Source organism: Sylvia atricapilla, chromosome Z, assembly GCF_009819655.1.
Source record: "Sylvia atricapilla isolate bSylAtr1 chromosome Z, bSylAtr1.pri, whole genome shotgun sequence".
NCBI lineage: Eukaryota > Metazoa > Chordata > Aves > Passeriformes > Sylviidae > Sylvia > Sylvia atricapilla.
In genome coordinates, this window is record NC_089174.1 from 80,148,551 (window position 1) to 80,162,700 (window position 14,150).

A 14,150-nucleotide genomic window follows, 5' to 3' on the forward strand; every position below is an offset into this window, starting at 1 on the left:
TTGTGCTGTTTCCCAAGTCTTGCTTGCTATCCCCTGGGTCACATGTAATGGTGTTGCCATTAACACAACAGTTGCAGTGATAACTCAGACCATGTGATCCTCTTCTTGTACTTAAACAGTTACACTTAAGAGTAATTTTTTTTTTTGTATGGTCCATTAGCAAAACGATACTTAGTTTTCCCTCAATGTCTTTATCGCTTTTTCTTTGTACAGTTGGCAGTTTCTCAGAACACTTAGACCAAATAAATGGAAGAAGTGAGAGTGTGGACAGTACGGATAACTCCTCAAAGCCAGCTGGTGAAGTTGCCTCTCAAATGGCTCGACAGCGATTGGAAAGCACAGAGAAAAAGAAGATCTCTGGGAAAGTCACAAAGTCCCTTTCTGCAAGTGCTTTGTCTCTCATGATCCCAGGAGGTAGAGATAAATACTTCTAGTTGAAATGTTTTTGATTATGAAGGCTTATGATGCAAGTGCCTGATTCTGTATAGTCCAGAATTGATCTGTGTCACTCTCTTTTGTTTCTCTTGTTGTTCATTTGCATGACTAGTCAGTGCAATTTTGTCAGCAAGTTATGGTGCTCACACTACAGCTGAGGGGCCTTCTCTGACAGGCAGAAATGCAGCTTAATGGTGACTTGTTTGGCCTTGAGCTTGCATGGCAGGATGTGAATGCAGTCCTTGGTCCATCTGACAGTGGCACTGTAGATCGAATTTTAACTAGCTCACAAAAGCAGATGTTTATTAAGGCAGCATATGACTAGTTCTCTCTCACCCCCTATAAGAAAAGCTAATAAACAGGAGAGCAGTGTCACAAAAAGAGAAATAGCATGGAGCCTCCTTCTTGTGCTATGCTGACTTAGATCAAATGCTCAAAATTTGGAGCCAGAAATAATGCTATAAGTAATGCTAATATCACAGTAATATTGAGTGTTTTCACAGGAAGGATTGGTACTTTTCTTTCTTGTTCAAACCACTGCAATTGTATTTACATTTGCACGAGCATGAGCACATAGTGCATTCAAAACCATAAAACTAATTTGGAATTGGTACTGTTGCAAGAAACTCTTGTGATCTTTACGTGGTGTAGCAATGGGGCCTTATTACAAACACTGAGTTACTGCCCTAGGTACAGTTAGATATTGTGGTTTAATTGCAGCAGTCTTTATCTGCTTTTTATATAACTGAAGCCAAGAAAACAACTAGTAATTTGTTACGCATTGCTGGATTACTCAGGGAATGATTTTGAGTGTACTCATAACATTTGCTATCCTACTCAGATTTTCTTTTCATCATTGGTTGCTAGGAATAGGCTGAGAATTGTTCTTGCAAAGTTACCAATGAGTGCATTTCCTGTGCAAAATGAAAAAAATTGTCCACATCTAACAAATTAACCCTTGCATTAAACAATACAGTTTACACTCCAGGGAAAAGAGTTAGATTCTAATATCTTGTTGAACTTCTCATTCACTAATATGCACACTAGGCGAGGAAGAGGAGAGGTTGTTTAGACAAAGACAATGTCTTTTAATACGAAGATATCATTGAAATAAACAAAATTTGTATGTGCTCAGAGGTTAATATGCAGAGGTTTTTTTCCCAGATGTGTTTGGTGTTTCTCCTTTGGGAAGTCCTATGTCTCCTCATTCTCTGTCATCTGACCTTTCATCATCCCGAGATTCATCTCCCAGCCGTGACTCATCAATTGCTGCTGCAAGTCCTCATCAGCCAATTGTAATTCACAGTTCAGGAAAAAAGTATGGCTTTACCATCCGAGCAATCAGGGTCTACGTGGGGGACAGTGACATCTACACTGTGCACCACATTGTTTGGGTAAGATAATACGTATTCTCTTGCTGATCCATGGCCACAGAATGCTGGAATGGTGGATTCTCATTTTTGTGCCTGTGGTATCTCTCTGTTGACAATTACTGTGTGGATTACAATGACATGCCAAGTGGTTTTTCTCAGGATGAAATTCTGCCTGTACACAAGAGCAGTGTTGCCTGTAGGGAAGACAACAAACCATCTTTGGCAGAAGCATTATATACATATGATGTTGGGCTTCTGCAACTTTAACTTCTGCAACTTTAACTTTTAGCAAGTTTTTCAGTTTTGAAAAATAGTGTCCTGAGTTCAGAGTACTGTGCTGTAGAAAACCAAAGGCTTGCTGTAGACCCTTTTTGATTTGGGTTAGGATCTGCAGGTGCAAAGTTGTAAAGAGAAGTAGTTGAAAAAGAGGTGGAGTTCATTAAACTGCATCAATTAAGGGATTCATGAAAGTCAGCAGTATTTTACTAGACATAAGTGAGCTGATCTCAAGCTCTGATTTTCTGTTAAGAAGAAATGTGCAGATTGTTGGAATTGTGAATACTTTTGAGATTTGTGTAGCACAGGAAAAAAATTGACTGTCTTGAACAAATCATGTGTTTTTCATCCTCTCTACATTACACAGTGAGAGAGAGACTAAAACAATTCTTCGTTTGTAAGCCTCCTTAACTGTAAAGTAATTGCATATTTATGTACATATAGATGCATTTATTTTATACTTTGTTATTTTGTGTAATAAATTATGATTTTATATATTTAAATTACACATACATAAACAGTATGTGATACAAATTATTTCAACTACCCTAAAAATATATTACAAATTTATCAAAATATAAGTTTTGGGTTTTCAAGATAAGTTTTAAGTTTTGTACACTGCTTAGTTTTAAATGTTTTGTAGATTTTGAAGTAGCAATGCTGATGTAGTGTATTACTCACTTTTTATTCATATTGTTTACCCCTTAGACCTGTTAATCCATCAAGAATATTGAATCTGGAGAACTGGGTACATTTGGTGGATAATGGAATAAATTTTAAAATGTGATTTCTTGTCACTAGTGTAACATCTCACCAGTGAAAGGAAAGGGGAAAACAGTACATTGCAGTAAAAGTTAAATCTTGGGGTTTTTTTTAAGTATTGTAAGTTTATTGTTTAGCTCTGTTAGCACGGTGGTCTTTAGAAGTGGCTGCATCACTTTAAAAACCCATTTAAAAATACTAAAACTTATTTAAACCATCTCAAAAATATTTTTCAATTCAGTTTGTTTTGGTCACTTGTCACTTTTGTGCTGCACCAACCCCTCTAATGGGAAGCCTGGTGAATTTGAACCAAATGGAAACAATCCTTAACCATAGGAGGGAGTTAATTTTTATTGTGATTAGAGTACTGCATGTGACCATTACCTTAATTACATTAACATTTCTCACTGTCACATGCTAGAAATCTTCGCTCAGTTCTGAAATTTTGCCGTGGGTAGTGAGCCACCCCTTCTTACCATGCATGAAAACTCCCTGATTTACAGAGCTTACTTAATACCCATAGCAACCAGCAGTGTTTCAGTGAGCTTTGAAACCATTCCAGGCCCCACCTAAATATGAAGTTTAAGTAGGGGATGGTGAAAGAGCTGAATGTGTTTTTCTTCTTTTCTTCTTTTATATTTATAAATTAGTTTTCTGTAAGTTTTTTCAGTTTCAGCCAACTGGTTTGGAGTTAATTTTCTGTATATTCTCTTCATCTTTTTTTTTCAGAATGTGGAAGAAGGAGGTGCAGCTTACCAAGCAGGTTTAAAAGCTGGAGACCTGATTACTCATATCAATGGAGAGCCAGTGCATGGTCTTGTTCATACAGAAGTCATTGCATTGCTGTTAAAGGTAACTCTTGGACGGCTGAGATACTAAAGTGATTGCCGTTTTCACCAACGATAGCGGGTTATGTTTGTTTTCTTGAGATTAGTTACTGGATTTTATTATTCTTAGAAGTACAAACTCTAAGCTGCTATTGCCACAGATCTGGAAAAGGGCCAGTGACTTCCTTATATTGTGCTATGATTTTAGTTTCTCTGCCATACACTGGCACTGATGCAGAGATAGCTGAAGTAAATTCGAGGCAATGCCACAAAGAGATGTCTCTGTCTCTCAAAAAAATTGACCTTTTTAACCATGTTCACTAATGCCTACATCTTCATCAGATAATTCAGGCTTTTGACAATGATGATATTTCTCATTTTTCTTCTTTAAAAGCGAAATCAGTGAGGAAAAATAGAAACCAAGAATATGAAATATTTCTTTGCCTGGAGAGGTTGCCTTTCTTAATAGGGCCCAGAAGGTTTTTGTCTCATGTATAGCCAGGCATATCTGACAGAGCTTCTTCAATTAATGAAATTCTCATCCTGGAGCTGGACTTCCATGAATAATCTGTCACATTTTTCTCTTACGGGATTTTCTGAAGTCCATCCTGTTAAAAAATTACCATTTTTTCCATCAAACAAATAAACAAACAAACTTCTCTTTTCTCTGTAGCTCATCATATCTCATTTTTCATAAAATTGTTTCATTGTAAGCTAATGTAGGTCAGAATTACTTTAGACAGCTGTATATTTGCTTCCTATGTTATTAATTATTTATGGTGTTACATGCAGCGGTCTGCTTGTCAAAGTGAGTACTCAGTAGTAAAACAAATCAAAGAAAAGCACTGGAAAGCAGTGAGATGATGGGAAAATAGAAAAAGCTAAAGAAAGATGCAAAATACAGTTTTTCTTCAGTCTTCATTTTATTTCTCTGAAATCCGGAGGAACTTCCAAGTTTTCCAATTTTGCAAAAATATGTAAGAGAAAATTTTGTGATTTAAGGCAGTCAACTGTGCACTCATTTTCTGAGTCAGATACAGAAAAAGAAACATGACAACCCTGCTCACTACTTACAAGAGTAAACTGAAAACAAGAGATCATTGTATATCCATAACTTAATTTGTTGAGCTGTATTATAAATTATTTTGAGCTACAGCCTTTTCTTTGAAAAGAAGTTCACTCTAGGAGTATGTAGTGCTGAGCAAGAGGTACAGATTTTTAAAACACAAAATCAGCAGGACTACCTATATTTTTTGAGTCATCTCTGTGCAATCAGTGCTAAAAAGATTAGGTTAATTATACTTGTTAACCCTTTTGAACAAGATAAAAATATGTTTTGGAATTGACAACAAAGATTTCCTTATTTCTCCTCTGTTCATCCTTGTAACAACTGGTGTCCTGAGATGTAAATGGACCACTGTGCAGCGACAACTGTTGTTTTTGGGAAAAGCAGATGTTTCTGTAGAAGCTTGTCTTGAAATTTGCGGTCTTTGTTAATCCTTGGTGTCCTCCTGTCTGGCTACGATTATTGGAGTTACTCCTTGTCTTGGAGCTTGAATGGAGGAAGTTGGGAAATAAAGAAGACTTAGAGAACTTCCCAGTCCTCATTTACTTAACTATGCCTGGCAGTGTCTGCATAGGGCTCCCTGCAGAAACACTTCTTACTCTGCAGTTCCTTCTCATTGCAGTTGAATGTGTGGTGTGGATTCAGTTTAAGGCAAAGTTGTCGTGCATTACTCACACTTAAAGCATCTTCCTTCATTTTGGCAGAGTGGCAACAAAGTCTCAGTGATGACAACTCCTTTTGAAAACACTTCCATCAAGACAGGACCTGCCAGGAGGAACAGCTACAGGAGCCGAATGGTGAGGCGCAGTAAGAAGACCAAGAAGAAGGAGAGTTTAGAGAGGTAAGTAATCCTTTGCTTTCACAGTAAAGGTGTTTCTTTCTTCGTGTGTGTGTGTGTCTGTACATAACCATAAATTTGAAATATGAAGTTTATATGTTCTTTTCTCATCTTCTGTATTTCTTCCTTCTTTTCTGGGGTTCTGTGGCCTTCCAAATCTCATTTAACCTAAACTAGATCTGCTCAAATAACCTCTAAAAATAGTGAACAACTGAGGTTGCATCTTAATTTGGCTTAACTATATAATTTTGTTTAATTAAATTTTCTAGTGCTAATGCTTATGAGTGTTTTTTACTTGATATGTTCATGTGTATTTTATAAATATGTTGCTAGTACTTTATAGATACTTGTTCAGTTTTGTTAGGTTGCTAAATTAAGGAAATAAAGATCTATACTTATAAGGTGGTAATTGTTCTTCTGAAATACAGTGAGTAAATTTTAGTGTGAATAAAATAGTTGCAGTGTCTGTCCCACCTGTTCGGGAAACAGGCTATTTTCTAAACTTCACAGTCTGCAGTGTGGCTTGCTTTCATGTAAAGATAGACTTACTGTTCTCAAAGTGTTAGCTTGCAAGAGTTTTGCCTGTGGTAACAGTATCTTCTGTGCACCTTGACTTATGATTAATGCTGTGTTTTTCTCACACAAGGAAAAGATCACTCTTTAAAAAGCTGGCAAAACAACCCTCACCTCTTCTTCATACAAGCAGAAGTTTTTCCTGCCTGAACCGATCACTTTCTTCAGGGGAAAGCTTGCCTGGGTCTCCAACCCACAGCTTATCTCCAAGATCTCCTACCCCAAGCTACCGTTCCACTCCTGATTTTCCATCAGGTGGGTGTGAAGCAGTGGAGAGCAGAGGAAAAGGACTGGAAGGATAATGTACATTTTGTGGGCCCCCACAGATCTGATATACACTCTTAAGAGCAGTCAGCTCTGACAAGCATAATCACAGAACAACTGTTTTCTGTCTGGAAAAAGGAAACCGATTCCTGATGAAAAACAAAAGGTGTTTTTATGATACAGAGACACCCTAAAGAGCAGTTGTCTCTTAAGTTTGTCCTAGTGTTTAAATCTCAGTCCAGTGGCTGAAAGTTGAGTAATAAACAGTCCCAATTTGCTGTGAAAAAGAGAATTTTGCATAAGAGAGGCTACATGATAAAAGAGTGAAACTGAGGTAAAAGTTGCTACATAATGGAACGAGGATGGCACTCACAAATGCAGATTATTGCTGAAAAGATTAACCAAGTGCTGAATATACATCTGACTCCTAAAAGCGTGCCCCTTTTTCCCTCTTTTACTTCAGTCACAATTGTAGTGGGCACTAGAATTGTCTGCTATTGTACAATCCCTTGGCAAAGGTAAATCATCTGGAAAGCCTTGATCATTGCTTTGAAGTGTCAGAAAGCATTAGTTATTCTATTTAAGTAGAAGCAAGAGATAACTTAACCGGGATGATGGAAGAAGGGGAGGAAGGGAGAAACAGCAAATGCAATTGGAATGATGCAGATTTTGCAGCCTAAAACCTTTTGCACTTAAAACCTTCCAGATTTTGGATCACTGTGGTGGGAGACAGCATAGGGCTTTTGTTCTGTTTCTCACTGAACATTTAGGAAAGATTGAAAAAGTCTTCCTAATCTTATGTTTGTTTCTTTGTTTGTTTTTTTTTCTTTTTGTAGGTACTAACTCTTCTCAGAGTAGCTCCCCTAGTTCCAGTGCTCCCAATTCTCCAGCTGGTTCAGGGCACATAAGACCCAGCACTCTTCATGGCTTGGGTCCGAAGCTTGGTGGGCAGAGATACAGATCAGGAAGGCGTAAATCTGCTGGCAGCATTCCCCTTTCTCCTCTCGCAAGGACACCTTCTCCCACGCCCCAGCCCACATCTCCTCAGCGGTCTCCATCACCATTGCTGGGACATTCAATTGGAAATACAAAAATTACTCAGTCTTTTCCTAGCAAAATGCACTCACCTCCAACTATCGTGAGGCATATTGTCAGGCCAAAGAGCGCAGAGCCACCAAGATCTCCCCTGTTAAAGAGAGTTCAGTCTGAAGAGAAACTTGCTCCCTCTTATGGCAGTGATAAAAAACACTTATGTTCACGGAAACACAGTCTGGAAGTGACTCAGGAAGAAGTGAATAGAGAATTATCTCAAAGAGAAGTAACTCTTCAGAGCCTGGAGGAGAATGTATGTGACGTGCCATCGCTCACACGAGTCAGGCCTGCAGAGCAGGGCTGCTTAAAACGACCCATCTCCCGAAAACTGGGTAGGCAAGAATCCATTGATGAGCTAGACAGAGAGAAGCTGAAGGTCAAGGTAGTCATGAAAAAGCAAGATTTTGCTGAAAAAGCGAATGCTGCCATACATGAACCTAGCAGTGAACCAGAAAATCCCAATACCTTAAGACTGGAAGAAAGAGACAAAAAAGCATTCCAGAAGGTATTAGAAAGATCAAACCAGTTTGAAACAAAAATCGTTACTGTAGAGACCCAGTCAGCTGGTGGCATACTCAAAGACACTCTTCAAAAGAATGCAAACTTGCGATCAAATGATGGTGTTGCTTTAGATGCACAGATGTTGTGTCATGGGCCTCCCCCTAATGAACTCAGTCATACTTCTTATGACTTGAAAAGAATTTCCCCTTCATGTACCCTGCAAGATGTGCTACCTCAGTCCTCTGACAAGATGCTGAATGGAAAGGGAGAAAACACAGATAAAATTGTACCGACAAAAGAATTCGTCAAATTTGAAAGATTAGATGGTAAACTTGCAAATATTGATTATCTCAGAAAGAAAATGTCTGTTGAAGAAAAAGATGACAGTGTCTGTCCAGTGCTAAAACCTAAGATGACATCTAATGTTCATGAATGCCTTCAACTCAGTACAGGCAGACCTGTAAACATACAGCAAGACTCCACTGCAGCTGCAGATGGTAGAGCATTTATTGGCAGTGCACATGCAACTCAGATTAACTCCGTTTCTTTTGTTCCTCTCAAGACCTTGAGTGGCCGAGCCGACATAAGCGTGGAAAAATCTGCCCTTATTTCCACTGACACTCCTGTCAGGAAAAGTCCTTCAGAATATAAACTTGATGGGAGGTCTGTTTCCTGTCTGAAGCCAATAGAAGGCACCCTAGACATTGCATTACTTTCTGGGCCACAGGCTTCGAAGACTGAACTGCCTTTGTGTGTGCTGCCAGAAGGACAGAGCACCAGCAGTGATGGGGGATCTCCTAAACCCCCAGTGCCACAGGGGAGTGGTGGGAAGGCAGAAATGGCCTCTCAGAAAGAGCAGTTGCTAAGCCACCCAAAATGTGGCAAAGTCAATATAGCAGAGCCTCAGATTCTGCAAGTAGGCAAGAGTTCTCCAAATCCATCACTCATCCCTGGGGCTACTACAGAAGCGGTGACAGAGAAAAAAGTGTCTGGTCCATCCACTAAAGGCAGTATTTCTGTTGTTGAGGCTGTTCAGAAGAAAGATACCTCCCCTTCAAAACAAAAGGACCATTCACTGGAGGTGAAGTCTTGTGTTACTCAAAGTCAGAGTGTTAAAACTACTCAGACATATTCCAAACCTTGTGTTGGCCAAAGCACTCCTGAAAAACCTGTAGGAAAAGAGAAACAAGTACAGAAAGAGTTGCCTGTCAAACAGCCAGTAGCCCAGAGAGCTTGTGAGCCCATCCCTGCAAAGGTGGAAGTGATCAGGGAGTCATCTCTGAAGGTTTCTGTCTCAGATGTCCTGATAACAACCTGCTCCAAGAGCAGTGAAAAAAATTGTGCTGATTTTGCCATTCCACCTGAGATGCAAGGAAAAATGCAGTCATCTGGCCCCAAGGCACAACCTAAGGATGGCAGAGAATCACTGAAACAGCTAGGCAAAGATGACAGCGGTGTTTCTAAAGGTTCTGTGGAAAGAGACATAACCAAGCAGAAAGCTGAGTCTAAAAAAGTTGTCACAGAGGCTAAGAGTGATGCTCTTCCATCCAAATGGCCTGTGCAACCCTCAAGAGATTGTGATCATAAAACTGAGAAATCTGCACCAGTTTCCTCTGTGCAGAAGGACAGTGCTAAAGATACTGGAAAGAAAGATCAGAAATCACTGACTGATACAAGGCTTCAAACTAGTGAGAGAGAGCAGTCCAGCCAAGTTCCTCTCCAGCAGCTTAACACTGCAGGCTCCCCTGCTGTGAAAGAGGCAGTAAGCAGACAGAGCACTGTAGAAGTTCACGTAGGGGTTCAAGAACACGTGAAGGCTGCTGCCACCTCTGTGGAAAGCAGCAGTAATAAGCCCAGGCCAGCCTCTGATACAAGTTCCTCCAAGTCTAAGTCCTTGGATAAACAGACATTGTCACAAAAAACATGTGCTCCAACCATAAAAGAAAAAGAAATTGTTACTCAGTTGTCTACCAGCTCCCGGAAGGATGGAAAGCATGCCAGTAGAAATGTCCTAGATCACCTTTCTTCTGTTCCAGGCTCATCAAGAAGAACGAACAGTGAACATGTGCAGGCTGAAAGGGCTGTGGGTTTGGACCATGGCTCAGTCACCACCCTCCAAATGAGCAGCACAGCCCCTGACACCAAACCCAAATCCTCTGCCATGGGCCCACTCTCAGCAGGCCCAGAGAGTTCTAAGCAGATGCAGAGGCAAGACACAGCAGGCTTGGGGGAACCTGCTGATCAAAAGCAACTTCGTTTCAGTGAAAAACAAACCACTGCTCCAAAGTTTTCCACTGTGAAAGACTGCCTCTCGGTGAACAAAGAGGCAGACAGAAGTCCTAGTAATGAGGTGGTCACTGCAGACAAAAGACCTGAAGGAAAAATATGCACTGATGCACTTTACGTTCAGCTTGACAGTGGGAAAGTGGAGCCGACCCTTTGTCTCACAACCTGTGATGTCAGAGGGAGAGGAGCAGAAAAAGCGACCACAAATAGCAAAATCTCTCAAGACACAAAAGGGAAGGGACAAGTTAATCAGAAACAGCAAGAGGATGCAAACAAGCAGACTGCAATAAAACACCTACCAGCTGCCAGTGGGCAAAGTTCTTGTCGTGTGGCTGCAACACCAGGAAAGCCGCTGGCTTGTTCATCCAATTTCTCTGAATGTAGACAGGAGGCATGTGTTTTGTCTTCAGCCAGAAGTGATGCATCTTCAGCAAAGGCTAAACCAGGCTCATCAGAGCTTCCTGCAACTTACAAGGAACTAAGTAAGAAAAGCACCTCTTCCACAGGGAGCAGTAAGACAGAAATGACTAAGAGTGTTTCACTGATGGCCTTGCACAGTGCCGCTGTTGTAGCAGAAGCCCACCACCCTGCTTCAAACCTTGGGGGGAAACCTGGAAATCAAGAAAAGCCTCTTTTCGTTAACACTGTGGATGTAAAGGGAAAAGATGCTGTTCTGACTCAGCAGTCTGCTTCAAGAAAACAGAATGTAGGTAAGGATTTAGCTAGGTCAGCAGCCACACCTGACCGCCCTAACGCACTTTCAGATGACAAGGACTCAGCTCGGCAGCGTCGAGGAAAGGAAGTTTCACGGAGCAGTGCTCACAAAAAAGCCTGCTAACTCTGAAGACCTGGCAAGTGTGAATTCAGCACTAGCTGGAACAATTTCAATATGTTGTACTGCCTTTAAACCAGCACTGTGTCGTGTCTTTGTGCAGCAAAGCTTTTATGTCACTGAAGAAACAATACAAGGGGATATGTAAAGAGAGGACTTTTTTTCAAAATGCCTTTCCAATTGTAACCGGTAAAACTGTTACCACATAGTATTTGTACAAAAATACCTTTACAGCCTAGAGCTGTTGAAAATACTTCTTCTGTAAATAGTTAGCAATGTGTTTGGGGTTTGAATGTAGCATATATACTTTGCTGCTGGTTGCGTTGTTTACTCTTTCCCTTTTTAAGATAGTTGCTTTGCCACGTATTTGCCATACTCGAATATGAAACCAAATTACTAAAATTCAGACCTGGCATGGACATGCACAAGCAATGGTCTGACTGGGAAACAAAAAAAAGCAGGCCACATTTTTACTTATTAAAAATCCTAGATAGAGGCTAAAAAAATACTAGTACAGAATAATACAGTTACTTATTGTGAGTTTTTACATGTATTTTTAATAACCTGATTTTGATAGTACTGTACTTGGCTGACTGCTTCACCAGATCTAACACAAGAAATAATTTCATCTCCCTGCTGCACAAAGTTTGACTAGAGTAGATGTCCTTAGAGCTGTGGGAAGACCACTTAATTATCAGGGCATCTCAGCAAGAGTTGTGTTCTCTGGTGAAATGATGGTTCTTGTCTTGTCTCTTGGGAGTGTATTGTGTGACTTTGACCTCAGATGAGGCTGAAATTCTGAAGCACATGCCATGTGCTTAGTTTTTGCTGCAATCCTCTCGAGTTCCTTGAGCTTTTCTAAATTCAGGCCCTTACAGTGTGAGGCAAAAGTATAAGCACATGACTGGTAGTTCATCCCTGTTCTTAATACATTTAGAGAATACATATTATGGCATATAGGTCTGTTTCATTAGTGTCATACAACTGGTAGCTGGTTTTTATTTTATGACAAGTAAGGTAAAAAGGAAAAATACACTTCGGTATCATATCTTCAAAAAAGTTGAGGCTATCTTACACATTCTAATACATAGCTGGGGCCTTATGTTGTAGACCTAACTTGCTGTTTTTAGCAAGTACTCCTGAGTTTCATATTCATTTAAAATGCATTGAGTAGCTCCATACATTTCATAACATAACACTTTAATTTGTATGCAAAAATAATTCAATACTGTAATTATAAAAGAAGCATTTTTTAACAAAGGAACTTGTTGGAGCTATTTGGTGCTAGAATGTTACTGTCTTTTTACTTTTGCTAAGCCTTATTTAAATTTTGTATACAGTGGAACATGTAAACTTTGATCATTTTTGTGTGGAGTATTTAGCTTGTTTTGAGGGATGAAAGGTAAAATTTGAAACATGTACAGAAGCACTATGAAACACCCCTGCAGGCGCATGGGTTTTAATAATTGGGGATCAAAAGAATGGTCGTTTTGCTTATTTCTGTTTTCTGTAACCACAGTAGAGCTAGGCCCCTACTTTTTCACCAATGCTTATGGTTTGTCTTTCTGTCTCAAAAGCTAGAAAATTTTTGTGTAAAAGCACAGTGAAATTTTGACTTGGAGACTTGTGTGACAAAAGATAGTGTGCAGAATTCATTTCCCTCTGCTGAAAACTTTATTATACTGATTTGTTGAGGTGGATTACAGCAAACCTGTGAGGAAAATCCAATACCACAGACAACTCCTGATTTTTCATGTGGCAGTAGAACATTCATACTGCCTTTGGTGCATTCAGAAAGGAGCTAGTAAGCAGTGGATAATAATTTTTGAGAAGTCTTAAAAATAAAATGGTCTCGACATTTTACAGTTCATCTGTGCTTTGGCAGTTAATACAAATGAATGCTGATGCACTTCAAAGTAACATTTCTGTCTGGGAGATATTTCCTAGTTTACAGTCTGCAGTTTTTCAACTATCCCATTGTTTCTTTTAAAACACGTCTAGCTTTTGTTTACAGTATACCTTTATGAATATTTTGTATTATCACTTCTGACAAATAAGTTCTTTGCATTTTGGAAGTGTAACAGTGCATAAGCTTGTGTTTATGTAGTAACTGTTTGTTGGTGTTTACCTTATAAGTGAGCTGTTAGAGATCCTCCTGCCTGTGTTCTTCTTGGTCAGTCTTGGTGTGATTATAGATCTGATGTGTTCTTTTGTAGACTTCTGCAGTAGATTTCTCAGCTTACAAAAAGAAATTCAAAAAATTAAAAAAAAAATTGTTAGGGTCTGTGCAATAAAGTGTTTGCAGTCTTATTTTCTCTGAGAAACTCCTTATGGATGTCATAATTGTTATATATTGAACACAATTATTTATACTTATGCAGTTGCATAACATTGAAATAAAAATTCAGCATGAAACTATTGTGTAAGCATTTTTTCTTTAACTGCTTTCACGGCTGTATTGTAAGGCACATCTCTGCTGTGCTCACAGGCTGGCAGTTTTGGTGTTTTTTGGGCCAGATCAGTGCACCCTTTACGGCACTCGGTGGTGGAGGGGTTTGCATCGGGAGACACAGTTTGGTGTGGGGACAGAGGAGGTGTGCATGGCTGAGTATCTCAGGCTGTGTCTGGATCCTCTGCTCTGCTCTTGGATAGAAAAGTGTGGTGTGGTGGTGGATGACATAGCCTGACTGCTGCCTTCTGTGGGCAGTAAGTAGCCTGTAATGTTTGACTGCATTAAATTCTTTAAATTCTTTGTGCAGAACACAAATCATCATTCATTAATGTGTGAGCAGCATATATTAAAGTACGCACCTCTTTGCTCTTCTGCTGCGCCCAGCTCTGCAGAACTGCCCAGCAGTTGGGAATTTGTGTTCACGTTTTGTTATTGCATCGTTTTCCCTGTCTTTTTCCTCTGTACAGAATTAAGTGCAGCAGTGTTACAGCATCACTTCTGCTGCTTTTCTCTCCGTTTGAAATGTATAGGTGAGGGGAAGCTGCAGTTCACCTCCAGCTTTTCAAGTTTGCT

General features: G+C 39.7%; 1 protein-coding gene across 2 annotated transcripts in view; it reads left to right on the forward strand.

Annotated features, from left to right (window-relative positions):
- MAST4 (microtubule associated serine/threonine kinase family member 4) overlaps positions 1-13,528 on the forward strand; it is a 198,992-nt gene extending 185,464 nt beyond the window's left edge. For both annotated transcript variants that reach the window (XM_066339021.1, XM_066339020.1), the window contains 6 exons: positions 214-414; positions 1,600-1,829; positions 3,576-3,698; positions 5,444-5,580; positions 6,224-6,405; positions 7,251-13,528. In XM_066339021.1, coding sequence (XP_066195118.1) covers positions 214-414; positions 1,600-1,829; positions 3,576-3,698; positions 5,444-5,580; positions 6,224-6,405; positions 7,251-11,131 — 4,754 coding nt within the window. In that variant the 3' untranslated portion in view covers positions 11,132-13,528. The remainder of the gene's footprint in view (positions 1-213; positions 415-1,599; positions 1,830-3,575; positions 3,699-5,443; positions 5,581-6,223; positions 6,406-7,250) is intronic.
- The last annotated feature ends 622 nt before the right edge of the window (positions 13,529-14,150 follow it).